General features: G+C 40.1%; 2 protein-coding genes and 1 long non-coding RNA gene across 3 annotated transcripts in view; 1 reads left to right on the top strand and 2 right to left on the bottom strand.

The window, feature by feature from the left end:
* Window positions 1-499: 499 nt before the first annotated feature.
* alkbh5 (alkB homolog 5, RNA demethylase) lies at window positions 500-10,915 on the bottom strand. The gene is made up of 4 exons (XM_023295501.3): window positions 10,197-10,915; window positions 10,030-10,110; window positions 6,528-6,650; window positions 500-1,883 (listed from the first exon to the last, which is right to left on the bottom strand). The coding sequence occupies exons 1-4, from the start codon at window positions 10,913-10,915 to the stop codon at window positions 1,724-1,726; spliced, it is 1,083 nt and encodes a 360-aa protein (XP_023151269.1). The 3' UTR covers window positions 500-1,723.
* A 43-nt stretch (window positions 10,916-10,958) lies between these two features.
* On the top strand, window positions 10,959-15,489 carry LOC129348759 (uncharacterized). Its single transcript, XR_008601446.1, has 2 exons — window positions 10,959-11,097; window positions 13,443-15,489. It is a non-coding gene; the product is annotated as an uncharacterized LOC129348759 (long non-coding RNA).
* Window positions 12,329-19,088, bottom strand: part of myo15ab (myosin XVAb) — a 110,912-nt gene continuing 104,152 nt past the window's right edge. The window contains exons 71-76 of the mRNA XM_055009995.1: window positions 17,032-17,192; window positions 16,811-16,944; window positions 13,798-13,931; window positions 13,425-13,558; window positions 13,184-13,324; window positions 12,329-13,089 (exon numbers count right to left, since the gene is read on the bottom strand). Coding sequence (XP_054865970.1) covers window positions 12,988-13,089; window positions 13,184-13,324; window positions 13,425-13,558; window positions 13,798-13,931; window positions 16,811-16,944; window positions 17,032-17,192 — 806 coding nt within the window. The 3' untranslated portion in view covers window positions 12,329-12,987. The remainder of the gene's footprint in view (window positions 13,090-13,183; window positions 13,325-13,424; window positions 13,559-13,797; window positions 13,932-16,810; window positions 16,945-17,031; window positions 17,193-19,088) is intronic.

Below are 19,088 nucleotides of genomic sequence, written 5' to 3'. Positions count from 1 at the left end.
GATGACGGTTTGCAAACTACCTTCCTGCTCAGTGTGATCGATAAAGACAAAACCTTTAGACTTGAATCAGTGAGCCCCAACTAAAGTTAAAAGTTCAACTCTATGCAAACGCATTCAGTGAAGGGGACTGAACTGAGGCCCTGTTAGTGAAAAAAAAATCCACCTGAGACAAGGATTTATAGAAACGGTAGCTCAGAGTGGATGGAATACCTCTGAACAGCTCAGGGATCAAACCAGGATGTTTTGAGTTGTCAGTTGAACACAAAGTGTCTGGCCATGCTGACTTCCCACATTATTTTTGTAAGAAATAATATTCTAGATTTGAAATCAATTGAAAATGAAGGCATATATCTGATACTGCTGCCTTGATCACTGTCAATGAGCCAATAATTTAAAAAGTGTTCGCCGTGGTTGGAAAACACACTGTAAATTCTCATCTGGACGGCTCCTTCATTTACGTAACTATTGTTGAGCAGCTTTAAAGAATCAACTCTGCAAAGACAATTTTTAGGTTTCTTTAATTCATCAGCACCTTCTCCGTCAAATCAAAAGTGACCACTAAAAGTCATTATACTACTGTTCACAAAATCAATTTCCCATTTGCTGTCCAGCATTGCAGCTTATTGTCGCTAACATGCTTAAGCTCTCAAGTGTAGCAGAGCTTCAGAAAGCTGTGAACACTACTCATCTTTTTTTTCGGAAAGCAACCTCTCCTCTGAACGTAGGTTATTTTTGTTCATGTGCAACTCCAGACCAACCTAGCAGACAGCTAATGAGCATCTCTGCCAAATATGGCCGACTGGAAGAAAGCAACACATTTGTGTGTTTACACAGCAAACAGCAAGGAGTGAGATTTCTGGAAGTCGAGCTTCTTCTCAAAACGGGACACAACAGAGGCGGTTTTGCTTAGTTCCGACTGACCCACATCTCATCTGATTTAAATGACGAGAAATTAGATTTAATACAGAACAACGTGGCCTCTGTCACCATATGAGGTAAAACAACTTCAGACTGATGTCAGAGTGTACAACAAGACCTGAGTTTTCCATCACTCCATAAAGCATCAGTTTAGTTGATAGGTCATCCTGCGAACTCCACCAAGATGAGTACAATCATAACACAGAAAGCACGGTTGCATGTTTGCCAGTTACTGTAACTTAAACTGCGATATGGAGGCCAAAGAGAACATGATATGAAGATCTGACATGGCACAGTAAAGGTACGGAGCAGTAGTGTAGGTGCAAGAAAACAAAGGTTCATTCTCCATAAAAGTCCCCCAATCAAAGACTATGCAAACATATTGTACATTATAACAAGTTAGATTACAGGTCAGGTTTTTCTTTTGTACAAGTCCATACGTACATCTTCCTCTTAGCTCTTAAGGTCTGTACACCCTGGTTACAAAAAAATACATGAAATTTTGAAGCATCTATGAACAAAAAAACAAAAAGGTATAATTTAAGGTAATTGAACAGTTTAACAGCAGAACCTAACTGTAGTAAGTAACTAGAGGTTCTGTAATATGAAGCAGACACGCTGGCTTTGTCTGCCAGAAACAAACACTCAAACTGATCCAGACTCAAACTAAAATGCAGACAATGTGATGACTGAGCTCCTCATGCCAGACTAGAACTGGACCAAGGGAACGTTGACCGGTCAAATAATACCGCAAAACTGAAATACACAAAAGAACAGATATTCATCTGCACGTGAAAGAAAGGAATCAATGGCGTCTCATTTTTACTTTGCGCCCTGAAGTCTCCTGGTGTTTGTCGTAGTCTTGACCACGCCTCCAGTAGTTCTCAGACCTGATGCTGTGACGCCGATGACGGGAGAGCGAAGGGTGTCTGTTCTCTTCTTTATCCATCTCCAGAACCCTCGGCCTGGTGGAGACACACATGACAATCAGCTCAACACTCTTGGAGGTCTTACTGCATCCACTCAGTACGAGGAAACTCAGTCTTGACCAAATACTACTAATTACAACCATGTAAAAACAGAAGGTGAAGCAGGACCCCTTAACTCAGAGGTGTAGTGTACTAAGGAGCAGAACATTCCAGAGCAACACACAAAGATGCAAACACCCTCTCCCAAAGCTGTAAATTTGGTAAGACACCATTTCAGGAGACAGCTAACCCAAAATTCACCTCCAAATGGAACATCTGCTGATCGGATGTTTACGAATAAAGGACCACTCATGGCACTTTTGGAGACAACGGGATGCCTCCTACTTCCACCAGGATCTGATAAGCGTCACAAAGTGTCAACTGTGAGAAAAACCACACCTCTGCAGTAGAGGATGGGCATTCTGACCTTCTGATCTCCCTAAAGGCTGGAATATACTTTCCGCACGAACGAGCCGCGCGGAAATCGGCCGCACGGAAATCCGTGCGAGAGAACGTGTGCGTTTATACTCCGTGCGCGTCTGCTCCCAAACTGCAGGGGGCAGTGCATCTCAAACACACTTCTACCTGGTCTACTCTAGTAATAAACTAGAGAAGAAGAAGTCTGCTTCCAAACTGCAGGGGGCAGTGTAGCTCAAACACACGTCTACCTGGTCTACTCTGGCACTGAACTAGAGAAGAAGAAGTTTGCCATGGTTTACACCACTTACAACACGGCATTGTACCGAATAAAAGCATTTCAGCAGTTAGTTTTATTTCACACCATGAATACTTCATAACCTGGTTACCACGGTGATCTCTGTGTGATGAATCGTATAAGTTCACGTATTTCTAGACTTCAGCTACGAGTAGGTCCTGGCCCTCCGCCATGTTTTTCCGTGCGGCTCTGTCCGCGTTGGTTAGAAAAATGTGGAGGTGCGCGGAGTGGAAATTTTCCGCACGGAAAGGCCGCTGGAGGGGGCGTGGGTGCGAAAATGACGTAATTTTTCCGCACGGAGCCGCACGGACCTCGCGGACGCTGTAGGCATAAAACAAGCTTAACTAACACACAGAACTTGGTATGCAGGAATGGATTCAACAGTTTAAATCAGAACATTAAAGAAATGCACCATCATCAGAATAATGATCTGGACTCAGTCTCTGATACCAGGTTGATCAGGACCAGGAGGGAAGAACACACCGAATCTGAAGTGTTTGTGAAAGATGCACACACATGATACACAAACAGCCCCTCCTCTCTCTCTCTGTCACTGACCACAGCCATAAAAGACAAAGAGAGACTTTTTACTTTTACTTTATACTCCCTATGTCTTCTTTTTATTATTACCAAATGTATATGCTTTTATGTTTAACCATGTTATAAGTTTACCATCATGTAGCCTAAAGCCTACAATTTGTAAGTTTATTCTTATGTTTACACATTTTATTATTATCTCAGGAACCATATGAGATAAACATATTGTGTTTGGTGTCATTTTAATCATTTATTCAATGCTATTTCAGATCTGTGATCACCATAAATATTGAAGAAATGGAATTCTACATTTAAGAAATTAACTAGAAATAAGGTATTTGGCCTCTGATCTCTCCTGGACAGTGAAGCTTAACACCATCCCTTGGGAGGAACACATCCATGATTGGTTAGATGCTGATTTACATTTGGCTCCAAAGCTTTCTGTATAGAGGAAAGTAACTGGACTGATACTCAGTTTGAGCTTTGTTTTAGCTTTTTTGGGGGGCTTTCTAGACTCTGAGTTTAGTTTTGTTTTGGCTTTTTAAAAACTTGGGTTTACTTGATTTTGTCTTAGACTAGACTGGTTTTTATGGAGAATGTAACTTGGGATTTTAGAAAAATTCAACTTAGGTTTCTAACTGGGCTTGTAAGAATCAGCTTGTATAACAAAGGATCTTAGAAAAATACAATTCTTAGAAGAATACAACTGGACTTCAGAATTACTTAGGAACTGCAACAGCACAAATATCTTCTTGATAACTATGAGCTTTGACTCGTAGTGTTTTTGCTTTGACACAATTTTGCATTGTAAACCTGCCAAAATTCCTCCTTGTCTCTGCGTTCCTGAACATCTCATTCAGCAGATCATCACAGCTCCACATCCTGCAGCGGGCTCTCCTACAAAGGCTACGCAAGTATCACTTTCCTTCTGCTGAAGGGGTGAATTAAAAATTATACTTTGTTTTCCAATTCCAAATTCTAAATTCATCACCTTTTCTGCTTCCAGTGACGATCACAGTTCATTATTTTATCTGGATTTATTCATTCATTTATACATTGTCTGTTGTTGTCATGTCATTGTTTATTGTTTGTTCGTAGTATTAGTTAATAAATGCTTGTATATAATTAGCATCGGTTCTACTGTGTATTTCTTTGTTTTGGGAACTGGAGGTCAATGAAATCAGAGTTTTTGACCTTCAGCATGAGACTGATCAACTTCATTTTAGTCAAACTCTCTTTCAGACTTAGCTTAAATTGATATTTTCCTCAGGCAAGCTGAGGATAGTGCCCCTAAATTAACGAGTGCAATTTTAATCATAAAGTGTAGTTGCTACCATTTCTACATGTTCCACTACAGAGGTGTCACACTCAATTTAGTTCAGGGTCCACATACAGGACCAGTAAAATCAGAGCATAATAACCTTTTTTTATGATCAAAACAACTTGCCAAGGTGTAGAGATAATTTAAATTCATGGTTTTAAGAAAATGTACAATTTGCAGTTGATGTCCTCTCTGTAATTTTTACACTTTGTAAAGCTGTCCATATGTTTGACACTAGTAGATTGTTCTAGTATATTATCAATTATTAATATTGCACAGATTTTATGTAAGTAGAACAATACCTATGTAGCATCTGTTTTAGTACAGGGGTATGAAATCTATTTTAGTTCAGGGGCCACATACAGGACAAGTAAAATCAAGTAAATAACATGTAAATCATCACAACTCCAAATGTTTCCATTTGTTTCAGTGCAAAAAAAGTACAGTCTGAAAATGTTCACATGAACTGTCTTTCTACAAAACATTATGAACATCCTTAAATTTCTTAAGAAAATACGTTCAATTTCAACAATATTATGCCTCAATTTATCATTTACATATTTCAACTTACAGATCACAGCGAATCTACAAAGGCAGAAAACATTTAGTCACAGGTATCTGGAACTGAACAATATAGAATTTCACTTTATGATCGAAATAACTTGTCAAGATCTAGAGATTATTTTAAATTTATGGTTTTACATAATTGTTTGTCTTTGTATGTGGCCCTGCGACAGACTGGCGACCTGTCTAGGGTGTCCCCTGCCTCCGCCCGAGTCAGCTGGGATAGGCTCCAACCCCCCCTGCGACCCTAGTGGGGATTAAGCGGTGTATAGATAATGGATGGATGGTTTTACATATTTACAACTTGGAATTTCTTTGCACCATTTGCATCACTGATCCATTCAAATCAAATTGTTAACGAGAAAGGCACGGCAACCTGGTGGCTTCATCTAGCAAATTAAAAAGATATTAGATGAAAAAAAACTGTTTAAGATATAACTTATTGCATCGAAGTGAAGGAATTGACTCTTATACTCCTCAACTGTAATTTTTACCCTTTGCAAAGTCATCCAACAGGTCCAATTGGACCCTCTGCCGGGCTGTATGTTTGGCACCCCTGCCTTGCTACTGGGCGGACACAGCTTTTGGTCTCACATGGACTGACTTTAATGGAAAACATCTCTCCATGCTGGAATGAGTCATGTTTCCAGAGCAACGACAAGAACACCAACATGAGGTTCAATTATGATGTACTGCTCATTTAAAATCCCCAAATTCTTGACTTTTTCTGCGAACTACAGCCCGACTATAGGGGCAGCTCACTTATTTCAATTTTTTGTGGTTAGAAACAACAAAGCAATTATGAAGCACTTAATTTAGCTTTGATTTATCAGTATCAGCAACTCCATGAAAAGAAAAAAACTGAAAATGTAAAATAAAATTTAAAAAATTCAATGTCATGTAAAATTGCTGTATTATAAATGTAGGTAATTGCAATGTATATTAAAAAAGTTTTAATATGCATTATTTCTGAAAAACGAGTGACTTATCATCATTGAACCATGATCTGCGAGAGGTAAAGAACCCTATTGCACTAAATATTGACTGAAATGGTTTGTACTGGAATTGAGATTTGGACTTTTTGGTTTCTGCCATTTTTGTATAATTAAACATAACCCTGGGAAGATCATGGCTATTCCTGAAAAACAAACCTAACAGGAGGGTTAAATTAATCGTCAACAATTTTGACAATCGATTAATAGATTTAAGTAAATTTTTCAGAAGAAATTCCCTGGTTCTATTCTCTTGAATTTGAGAATTTTGCTGGTTTCTTTACTCTGCTATGACAGTAACCTGGATATCTTTGGATTGTGGAGAAAACAAGACATTTGAGGACGTCAACTTGGGATTAGGGAACAACTGATTGACATTTTTCACTACTTTATGACATTTTATTGCCTAAGAAAAAAGATGACAAATGAATTGATGATGGAAACAAGTGTTAGTTGCAGCTCTGGTTTGGAAGCATCAAGACCCGTAGAGTGTCTGTATTGTGATTTTATACCTGTGAGCGGCGTCAGGGTCTGCTTTGCGATGAGAGCGTTTGGCCTTCAGAGGAGCAGGTCTCCCTGCAGGAGAAGAGCTTAAAGGGCTGTCAGAGTCCAGTCGAGGAGCGTCAGGTCTGGTCCTGGCAAAAAGAGGAGAGCAGGGTGACATTCCATACTGAATCATTACTTTTTAAATGCTAGCATGCCTGGGCCTGGGATCTTTCTGTGTGGAGTTTGCATGTTCCACCGGGTTCTCTAGTTTCTTCCCACAGTCCAAAGACATGCTGAGGTTAACTGAAGGGGTTAGAAGAAGAGTGGTCTAACCCACAAAATAACCAAACTGAGTTTTATATCATTTCTTTCATTTTTTATGGTCTAGACAACCCAAATATAGCATTAGTGGCATTTTGAATGTAAGACCATTCTTGAAAACACAAAAAAAACTTTGAACCTCTTTTTCTCAGAAACTGCAGAAAAAGGGTTAAACCACTCTGATTCCAAACCCTTATTGTCCTAAATGCTTCAAAAATCAATGAATTTTCCAGAAATGATCGAAACTGACGAAAATTAGTTTAGAATAGCATGGAAATAGTCTAAAATGATTAGGAAACTATCCGAAATCTGTCAGAATTCCTCTCAAATAGTTATAAAGGATCCACAATGATTGAAAATTTGCAGAATGACACTAAATTTGTCAAAGATGCTTTAAAATTCATCCAAACTGACTCAAAATTTGTATAAAATGACTTGAAAATGATCTAAAATTGCAGAAAATGTGTCCAGCATTCCACAAAAGTTGTCAGAAATTAATCTTCCCAAAATGACTCAAAAATTGTCCACTGTTACTTAAATCTGTTCAGAATGAACACAGAATTATTAAGTGAAATTATAAAATGACTGAAAACTTGCAGAATGACACGAGGGGATTAGAAGCAAAGTGGTGATTCTAAATTGTCCGTAGGTGTGAATGTGAGTGTGCTTGTTTGTCTCTATGTCGCCCTGTAAGAGACTGGTGACCTGTCCAGGTGAACCTTGCCTTCGCTGATATAGAACATATTTTTCTGTTTATGTTTACATTTTTAGATCAGATTTTTCTATTCGTGTTTTATATTTTCCTACTTACGTATATATTTTTAGGACATTTTTCTACTCATGTCTATATTTTTAATACATATTTTTCTGTTTGTGTTTACATTTTTAGGAAAGATTTTTCTATTCATGTTTATATTTTAATACTTTTTGTTTACTCATGTTTATATTTTTAAGACATATTTTTCTACTTACATTTACAGTTTTAATACATTTTTCTACTTTTGTTCACATTTCCAAAGCCACGTGTCCACTAGATGCAATTTCCCCGCATGTAAACGCACTGCATCTGAACATCGCACGCATGGTGGGTGATCACTAGTGGGCCACAACATTGTCACATGACAACAACTGAGTTTCAGTGGGCCACTACGTGGGACGTGACAGCTCTTTCAGCTTGAAATCCGGCAGATGCGTCAGATAAACAAAGCGGCTCGACCGCCAACTTTCTCGTTCATTTCGAAAACACTTCAGCAAAAAGTATTTCTGAAAGCATTTGAGGCGAGACATAAGCTGTGCAGTAGGAGAATCTGTCCTCATTTTAGTTTGCCGACAGCTAGTTTAGATGTTTGAGGACAGTTTCACGGTGTGGGATCTCCACACGCCGCATCGAATTTGCATAAAGTAGAAGTCCAGTCTACTTTATGCAAATGAGCTGCGGCCCTCTCCAGCTCAACACACTGGATCGCAGCTGGAAACACACCGCAACCGGACCAGCATGCCACATGTAGTGCATTTCGAGCTGCAATCTGGTGTGTTTACCCAGACCGCCCACCATGCGTGCGATTTTCAGATGCGGCGCGTTTACATGTGGGAAAATCACCATCTAGTGGACACGCACCTGAAGTCGAGTCTGTTTTATGCAAATGAGCCGCGTCCCGCTCTGGGTATACACATCAGATCGCAGGTAGAAATGCACCGCATGTGGCATGCTGGTCCGGTTGCAATGCGTTTCCAGCTGTGATCTGGTGTGTTTACCCGGAGCTCATTTGCATAAAGTAGACTTGACTTCTACTTTATGCAAATTCAATGCAGCGTGCAGACATCCCATGCATGAGTAGAAAAATATGTCTTCAAAAAATAAACATGAGTAGAAAAATATGTCTTAAAAATATCAGCAACTGGACCAGCATGCCACATGTGGAGCGCTTCCAGCTGCGATTCGGTGTGTTGAGCCAGAGCGGGCCGCAGCTCATTTGCATAAACTAGACTGGATTTCTACTTTATGCAAATTCGATGCAGCGCACGGAGATCCCACACATCGTGAAACTGTCCTCACACTTCTAAAGTTTGAGGACATAGCTGATCTAAAAGGAGGACAGATTCAGCTATTGCACAGGTTATTTCTCGTCTCAAATGCTTTCAGAAATACTTTTCGCTGACGTGTTTTCGAAATTAAAGAGAAAATTCATAAATAAATAAAAGGGAAAGCTTGTGGCCGAGCCGCTGTGTTTATCCGACTCGTCTGCCAGACCATCAAGCTGAAAGCGCTGCCACGTGACCACATAGTGGCCCACTGTTGCTCAAGCGCTGTCATTTGTCAATGCTGTGGCCTGCTAGTGACCGCCCACCGTCCGTGCGATTTTCAGATGCAGCGTGTTTACATGTGGGAAAATCGCATCTAGTGGACATGTGGCTTCGGACATATTTTCTACCCATGTGTGTATTTTTAAGACATATTTTCTTATGATTATATTTTTAAGACATTTTTCTGTTTATATTTTTAAGATATATTTTTATATTTTTAAGATATTTTTATGCTTTTGTTTATATTTTAAAGACATATTTTTCTACCTGTTTCTATTAAGACATATTTTTCTACTTGTATTTTTAAGACATATTTTTCAACTTTTGTTTATATTTTGAAGACATATTTTTCTGCTTTTGATTATATTTTGAAGACATATTTTTCTATTTTTGTTTATATTTTCAAGACATATTTTTTAAATCATGTTAACATTTTGTTGGTGAAATTTTTCTACCTATGTTTATATTTTTAAGACATATTTTTCTACTCATGTTTATATTTTTAAGACATATTTTTCTACTCATGTTTATATTTTTAAGACATTTTTCTACTTATATATTTAAAATATATTTTTCTACTTTTGTTTATATTTTAGGATTTTTTCTACATTTGTTCATATTTTGAAGACATATTTTCTGCTTTTCTTTATATTTTTGAGACATTTTTCTACTCATGTTTGTATTTTCAAAACATATTTTTCTCCTTTTGTTTACATTTCTCTATGGGATAGATTCCAGCCCATAAGCCTGTATGAACCTATATAGATAATGGATGGATGATTTTAATGTAAATGGAAAGAAGTGGTTCAGTCAGTGAGGTGTCCAATCAGCAGAAATGAAATCAGACCCTACAGAGGATTATGGGTATATAGATGATGGATGGATGCTGGTACCCTCACTCACTTTCTGAGGATGATCACTGCACGCCGCTCCTTGATGTCTTGGGGTCTGATGCAGTGGGTAATGTCATCAGCGGCATAGCCACTGAGGGAGAAGGAAAAAGAGCTATTAGTAGCAGCAGTATGAGGCCTGAGCAGCTCGGTCAACACCATGACAGCAGTTTTGTTCACCTGAGCACCGTGACACTCCCCCTCCTCACGGGCAGGACGAACACTGGTTCAGACACCCGGATCGGTTTGAACTGGAAGCGGCAGCCGAAGCAGAGCGCACTATCACTGAAGAAAGACACCGAGACTATGGGCCGAGCGAAGATGTGCAGAGGATCCACGTGTGACACGATGCACCCACCGGGCTGGTAGTCATTGATGACTGCGCTGTTGACGAACCCCTCCGGGATCACCCCGTTGGACACCAGCCGCTGGATCACCAGCTCATGCACCCAGCTCGGGATCTCGTCCACCTCCCCTTTGCGGTAGAGCCGCTCCTGGCCCGGTCCACGCTTCTCCAGCTGGGCTCCGTACGTGTAGCCCTCACCGAAGAAGTACTTGTTACGGAGGGGCGCTCTGTCCACGGTGTGCTCCCTGTAAAGTCCAGCCTCTCCTTTGGCCACCACCTCGTCAATCTTCTCCTCGATGAGGGCGCACTCTCCCGGGCTGAAGATGCTCTTCTGCAGGATGCTGCTCCTCACCCGGCGGGCCTCCTGCTCCCGGAGCTCCGCGCTGTCTTCGCTGTGCTCGTACTCGTCGTCGTCAGACTCCCGGTACTTTCTCTTTCGGCCCTTCCCGCCGCCGTTATTCGTCCCGTCCACGTATTTATTTTTGTTGTCGTCCCTGTGCGGCGTCATGGATTTGAGCTTCTCTCTCAGGTCCGAGTATCCGCCGGCTGCCATGTCGGTCGGTGTGCTGCTACGTGGGCTGCTAGCTAACGGACAGCACGGATCAGCGCAGCATTTCAACGTAACACGGTCCGGTAAACGTGAACGGACAAGACGTGGGACGGTTCGATATCACTTACTGACGGGACCGGAGACTCTCACAGCGGCGTCCAGCGTACAGAACTAGCTAACATTAGGTAAGTCCCTCCGCCGCCCCCTCTGTTCATTGAAGCGGTAGCCTGGTGGGACACTGGGCGGTGTGTAGGTGACACTACTGGACACTCACAAGCAAACAGAGTCGTAATAACCGCAGGGTCGGTACCGCACCGCACCGGAGACGCAGACAATGTTAGCCGAGCTGCTAATGCTTAGCTCAGCTAGCCTGGCTCGGTCTGTCCGTCGCTGCCCGGAAATACCGACAAACCACGCAGCAACATTTCACGTCACCGCTAAATTCAAATCCTCGGCGCTCCGGAGACGTCTCCACTCAGGTTTTTACCTCCAGTAGTCCAAGAAACACATTGTTAGGCGGCCACGAAGATCGGCCACGTCTAATTTTACGCCACCGATAACGTCTCCAAGAGAAAGGCTGAAAACACACTCGTGTAACCTGCCAAGGATCTGCGCATGCTCATTTGTGATTCTTCAGTTTGGGGCATGGGGAGGGACTAAATCCACTCCGGGGCTCTGAGGACACATTTCAGTCCACTGCTGCTAAATCTGTCCCACTAACCTCCTGTTTATCTCCAGGAGCTTCACACTGCTCATTTAAGGAGCTATGTCGGTCTTAACTGTTGAGTGTTCATGCTTATCTAATAAACTCAATCATAAAAAAAGTACTTTATTGACATGTTCTGCAACGAAAGACACTCTGCACAACTAGTAGTGGAAAGCAATGAAGTATATATACTCAAATACTGTGCACGTGTGTTTGAGAATTTTAACTAAACTCCAGTAGGTAATTGTGCTTTTTAGTCCACTGCATATATTTGCCTGAATGGATGAAGTGATGAAGGATTTAACAAAACCTAGGCCAACTGTAAAATACAAGACATGGTTGTTCAATGAACCACTAAGCAGAGTATGAAAATAAAAACAGTAAAAGTGAATATGTAAATCATACAAACACTTTGATTTATTTTATTTTTGTATATATATATATATATATGTGTGTGTGTGTGTGTGTGTGTGTGTGTGTGTGTGTGTGTGTGTGTGTGTGTATATGTATGTATGTATGTATATATATATATATATATATATATATATATATATATATATATATATATATACATATATATATATATGGACAGGTGCTCACTGCGTAATTATACTGTGTTTAGTTGTGTTTGAGACAAATAAAGGTCTTGAACTTGAATTTGAATGCATTTTTATACTGCATATATGAAAAAACGACCTAAATGAAAGCCTAATTAGAAAAAAAAATTGCTGATTAATGTTTTTCTCTATTAGATAGCAGATTCATCAAAAAAAATTTCAAAAAATTATTTTTTCAAAATATCAAAATATTTAATTTGACTATTTTATATTGACAGTGTACAGTATTATATATTCATCATTTTACTGAATCAGCGCAGAAGTGCCCACAGTTCTCTAATTTAAAAACTCATCATTTATTTCGATAAAATACTCTTGACCAAGTACACACTAACATAGGTTGAATATAGCTGTTTACACATCAAGTTTTACAGTTTACCACAGTAATAAAAAAATAAAAAATATGGTACATATCGGCTATAAAACTTTGTAATGACAAGGCACAGACCTGTAAAGCTTCCTCACTGTTCATTAGCAACCTCTGTACAGAATAAACATGTTGAAACCTGTTAAAAGTGTAGCAGTGAGGGCAAACATCAAGGTGTCAAACTGAAAAAAATAAACATTAATCAGTGTTGACACTCACTGTTTCCAGGCTGCACAGAACAACAACAAAATAAAAGTGATTTTACACGTTAGTGTGTGTTCGATTCATACAACAAACACCTTCAGGTAAGGAGAGGTAGGCTATTTCTAGAGGTTTCATCTACATGTGTGAATGTACATGAGTTTGTGCGTTGGGCACAAGTGTGTTACAGCATGGTGATTTCACTGGGTGGCAGAGTGAGCCTTTTTTCCCGCACAGACATCATGTTTTCCACCTGCATGGCGATGACTCGACACAGCTCCAGGCCCTGTGGATGTAGAGGAAACCATCATGCAAAGATAACCACGTGTTCACCCCTGACGTGTGTCCTTGTCTGTGTTTGCATGTTTCTTGTGTAATACCTGCTCCAGCTGCAGCTGAATGACCCGATGTGTGTTCATGTCCCCCAAGGTGAGGTCCACATATGGGTAGCTGGCTCCAGCGGTGGGCCTCTGTGTACGGCTGGACTGCACCTCCACCAGGGGGACCACTGCCATCAGCTCCTGCAGCAAACACAACAACACACAACTGTAGTTCTGGGCTCATGTTCCCATCACAAAGAGCCCAGTCATACTGTGACAGAATGTGTGTGTGCTTTCTTACATGTGTGTTTTTGTGCAGGAAGTGGAGACCATGTTGACTGACAGCAAGGATACAGGGAGCGTAGAAGGTTGTGGAGCTGCTGCTGTGAATGTAGAAGAACGAGGAGCCAAACATGGGGAAGGCACTGACTAGCCCTGCGAGCACAAACACAGAAATAAAATCTTATTCTGTATTTTACAAAGTAATTTGTATAGCAGCACTCCTTTTCTGTTACACAGTTAATTTTTCTCCTTCTGTTTATATTTTTAGGGCTTTTTTTCTATCTATCTATCTATCTATCTATCTATCTATCTATCTATCTATCTATCTATCTATCTATCTATCATCATCATCCATCCATCCATCCATCCATCCATCCATCCATCCATCCTACCCAGGAACTGTGCTCTGGCCTGGTGTGGGTTCAGTGTCTGTATTTGCTGCATGTGCTGCGTCACCATGGTAACCCACTGCTGGGGCGGCTGCTTTTTGAAGAGAGGTGTGGTAACATACTCAGACAAGTCGTGTCTGGAGGAGAGAGAAAGAGCAGTACAGAGTCAGATAAACACAAGTTGGCATCCACTTCTGGAAATGATTTTACACAACCCAGTGAGCTGTTCTGCTTTTGGCTACGTGTGTGGGAGGAAAGAGACTCTGATAACAGTGGCAACAAATCGTATAAGAGTTTTTAACAGTTGAGAAAGTTATTTAAAAAAAAAAAAAAAGTCATGCCCTTTAGACACAACAAGCGCAGTCCGGACTTGTATTTACAAAACTGCTATATTTAAGGAAAGTCAAAATCCTTCACTTATACTCAGAGAACTTACAAACAAAATATATTATTGTATTTAGAGAGTTATTACAAAATCACACAGTTTACTGGAGGCAGAAACCAGAAAGAACTGTCTGATTTTTGTTTCAACATTGTGATGGTTCTTGAAGTACTCATCAATCTGACCTTAAAAGTTTCATAAAAATCACATTATTCTGCATGTCTTGCTTAAAATTTCACCCAAAATATATAATTTAGACCAACCAGATACTGTAGAATGAAGAAATAATCTGTGCTCCTTGACGCAACCTTGAAACTATTGTTGACTCGGCTGTGATAAATTGCAGGTTGTGTTACTGCAGGAGCAAACAGGAGTCAAGAAAGTTGACAAACTAAAAATGTAAGCAGTAATATGTCTAGAATATGTGAAGCCAACCACTTTTTCTGGTATTGCTAACACTTAAGAGCACTTTGTAAAAATGCATTTCTTTCTTTTATGACTTACAGCATTCTGCACAGAAAACACGTTTGAGTCTAGTCATGTCTGTTCTGTTTCCGTAGAGGTGCAGTACTTTATATTGCAGTGAAGAAATGAACCCACACTCAATAAAAATGTGACAGGAGTAAATAATAATCAGAAATTGCTTGGGGGACGAAGGGTTAAGGAGAAAAAGAGCATGTTCTAAAGGTTTCCATGGGGCCAGAGTTTATTTTGTATGGCATAATTCATTTTAAAATCCTGAATAAGGTGTAGAATCTTGACTTGGAATATTGGAAATAATTGCTAGAAATGTAATTACAAGAATCTAAAGTCCAAGGAGGACAAATATACAGACTATCTGAAGCTGTTTGGACTTAATAAAAAAAATGTACCTAAAAGTTTCTGACTAAAATGACCATACATGCGTATTTATGGTTCACAGGGTTCCCACTCTTTCCCTGAAATTATTTTCCAGGACTTTTCCAGGACATTTCCAGCCGCTACAGACACGTTGTCACGTCATACACTAATACATTCCCTTCCCCCTCATTCTTTGGAAGTGTTCTTTACTACAGTTGTACCGTGCATTTACCCAGATTGTTTCTATATTTATTACTCAGACATTTGATGTGCAATCTATGGCTATAATTTATCTATGAAAAATAATTCTGACAAATGTATCATAGAATAATGCAAATAGATTACACCGTAGCACTTCACTAGCATGACAAACTGGAGTTACAGTGTTCAACTGGGTAATTTCCAACTCAGCTTTCTCTGGTGCAATTCATTTAAAAACATTTGTATATTTTCAATAAATGACTGAAAAATTATTTCCTTTGTTTCATGTCAGTTTACTGCACAACTCAGATTTTTTACACATGTGGCACCTGCATTTCTCAAACATAATTAAAATCAAAATCACTGCCAAAATACCCAAGCAAATCATAATTTGTTATAAATATAACTAAAATATCAAAATAAAACTTTATCCTGCAGCGCAATAAGGTCAATATAAAACAAAGCAATGTCATTCTAATGAAAATGCTCCTCAAAAAAGTTGCTGAGTTATTTTAGCCTCTTGACCCCTGCTAGCGGTTCAAATGAACACGTCATAGTTACAGTCTTCTCCTCTTCCCTGAGGTCTCTGTGCGCATCTCACTCTGTTGACAACTACTTTTATTGGAAATTACAGAGATTAAATCGACATGAAAAGTCGTTAATCTCTCTAATTTCTTCTCTCCATCTATCTGTGCACATAGTAATACAACAGAATTCCTAATGTTGTTTTCATTCACTTACTTTTGTCAGACAATAAAACAAGTGTGAAATACTGAGTGAAACATGGCCCATTAAGATTACCTGTTGAGCTCCTGCTGTGCTGAAATCAGAGATGTTGCATCTCGCAGCTCACAGCCAATCAGTAACCGACACGCCCACTAGAACTCTCCTCTGCCTGTCACTCAATGTAGGACAGAGAGGAGCCAGTGGCCGCCCACGGCAGAGAAAACCCTCACATTCGTGGACCAACACTAGCGACAATTTTCAACTTATAGTCACTAGTTTTGTCTCTAGGCGGTAAGTCCTTAACGGGGTCTGAAAAGTCGCTAAACGTAGCGACAAAGTCAATTGGAAGAGCTGGATTGCAGAACTGCTCGAAGCAGGAATGCAAATTTGATTGGCTGATAGCGTCATGTGGGGCGTGACTCTACCAGCCTTAATGTTGCCCAGAAGATAAGCTGACAACAGACATGCATGCACATAACTTCTAACCCGTTTGCATTGACATGGGGAGGATAAATATGTTTCCAGGATAACTTAATCATTTCCAGGACATTTGACCTTTTTTTTTTGGTCATTTTCCATATGTTTTCCATGACTGGAAAATTGATCATTTTCCAGGTTTTTCAGGTTTTCCAGGACGCGTGAGAACCCTGGTTCATATATGTAGCTGAACAAACATGCTGTTTCTTGATTCAACAGCGTCAAAGCCCACAGTGTATTAACTTCTGTCTTAACTGCACTTCTACAACTACACTATACTATTTTTATTTTATTTCACTTCATAGCAGTGTAAAGTCATGAACCCAGCATGGATAAAATCTGCAAACAGTTCCCTTTATGGACCATAATAAAGTTGAACTACTTCCTCACATGCTGGGGATGAAGATGATGTCTTTGGCTCGGTGCTGCAAAGCTGCCAGTTTGGAGGTCTGGTGGAACTGCTGGTCGCTCACTTTTCCATGTGGAAGAACATTCAGCAGACCTTTACGATAGTCTGGGAGTATCTAAGTATTCACACAGACATAGTTAAATACAGATAAACCTGTAAATGATGGATAAAGCATATGTGCAGCATGTGAAACCTGTCGTACCTGGTTATAATGCATGGTCACACAGAGCTCGTTCTCAAACTTGAGCGGCTGAGTCCAGACAACTCGTCGGAACCAGAAGCTGTAGTTGGAGTCGACAAGCTCGGCCTCGGTGGCCACATCCAGGATGTACTCATGTTTGTTCAGTGGACGCACATTCTGACCTGAACGCACCCAGTGTTTGTCATCACACAGAGAAATGCATATTTACTTTAACACTCAGCGTCTGACCTGTGTTCTTGTGTTGCAGGTACATGGGCCAGACGTGGCCATCAAACAGGCTGGAGGCGTCTGGCACCATGTAGTTCCTAGAGTAGTTCCTGCTATAAACAATTTCAAATATTAACACAAAATACATGTGCAATAATTTGATGGTGTGAAATGAATGATAATTGTTCATGTGCGGATGAAATGGTTATACTGTGTTCCTTTTTTATTCTCAATTGCACTCCAGGGCACTTTAGGCACGTTGTTCTTTTTCTTTTGTTCTTTCTATTTCCTTTATATTTTATTCGAGTTTTTAAATTCTTTATCTCAGTCGTGTATTTTTTACGACACCTACAGAAGGATTGCACCTTCAGTTTTGTTGTACAATGACAATAAAGTCATTCTATTCTATTCTATTCTATTCTATTCTATTCTATTCTATTCTATTCTGTTCTTTTCTATTCTATTCTATTCTATTCTATTCTATTCTATTCTATTCTATAACACTGCTAACACACAGGCCCTGAGATGCCACATTTACATTTGTGTAGCTTCATGCTAAGTGATGCACTGAGCTTCAGAATAGATCATGAGCAGGAGCAGCTGTCATCATGTGTAGATATTCAACCCCTGAACAATCACCTGCTGCTTTACTCAAAAAGACTAATAGCTGGTCAGCATTTCGTTGAACTTTCACAGTGGAAACATGCAGCACATGTTCAACAAGTGTCCATGTTAGTTGTACTTTGCATGGATCATCACGCATGTATCAAATTGCACACACACACACACACACACACACACACACACACACACACACCCACCTCTTCCCCTCTACCTCTACCCCTCTATCTCTACCTCTCTACCTCTTCTGTCCCTCTCAACCCGCCCGGCCAGCAGCAGATGGTTCCCCCACATTAGAGCCGGGTCCTTCTCCAGGTTTTTTCCCTGTTAAAAGGGTGTTTTCCTGCCACTGTCTCCTTAGGGCTGCTCTGGGGTTCAGGCATATGGGTTCTGTAAAGTGTCTCGAGACAATTTGACTGTAATTGGCGCTATATAAATAAAATTGAATTGAATAGAATTGTGTTGTCCTATGGAAGACAGAAAGGATAAGAAATATTCATTTTGCTGTGTTTGCACTCTTATTACAAAGCAAGGAACTATTGTTGCTCTGGGGTGTTGGTATCTGAAAATACTAGTTTTCACCACTTGAATCATAAGTTTTGTGCTCTCAGAATATTCATCATCAGGGCTGATGCCATTGAAAATATAGAGTATACGGGGATATTAACTCAGCCAGTGTTTGAACTGGTGAGTATTGAGGCTATAGTAATTGTGATGGCCGAGCCCACAGCCACACAAAAGGATGTGGTATCGACACATCCACTAACACCATTGCCACATTTAGTTACTTTGAGTTGCAGTCGCTTGAATTACAACACACAGTTTGTGTTTAAAACTGGTTTATTAGCACTTTGACAATCCACTCTTTTCTGAATGGAGCACACATATTTAGTTTACATTGTTCATCATTTTGCTATTTGCTTGTATTATTTCATTTCTCCTTTGTTTAAGTTACCGGGTTGCTGTGTGGCATTTCCTGCTTGGAGATGGACAAAGATAGGGCTGAGGACAGAGCAGGGCTTTATGCTGCAGGCCCTCTCATGGACCAGACCAAGAGCTTTTACATCATTTGGGGGATCAGGGTTTCATTGTGTTAGTTTTAGTTATTGTGTATATAGTTTCCCCCCGTGTGTTAAATGTGGTCTTATCAACCACTATATGTGTTGCCCCAGTGTCTCATTCTGGCAGGTTTGTTAGTTGAGTTGGTGTCTAGTTTTTGTCAGCCTTAT

The sequence above is a fragment of the Amphiprion ocellaris genome, chromosome 4, assembly GCF_022539595.1.
Source record: "Amphiprion ocellaris isolate individual 3 ecotype Okinawa chromosome 4, ASM2253959v1, whole genome shotgun sequence".
Classification (NCBI taxonomy): domain Eukaryota; kingdom Metazoa; phylum Chordata; class Actinopteri; family Pomacentridae; genus Amphiprion; species Amphiprion ocellaris.
The sequence above is the reverse complement of the archived record's forward strand: the minus strand, read 5'-3'. Positions and strand labels throughout refer to the sequence as shown.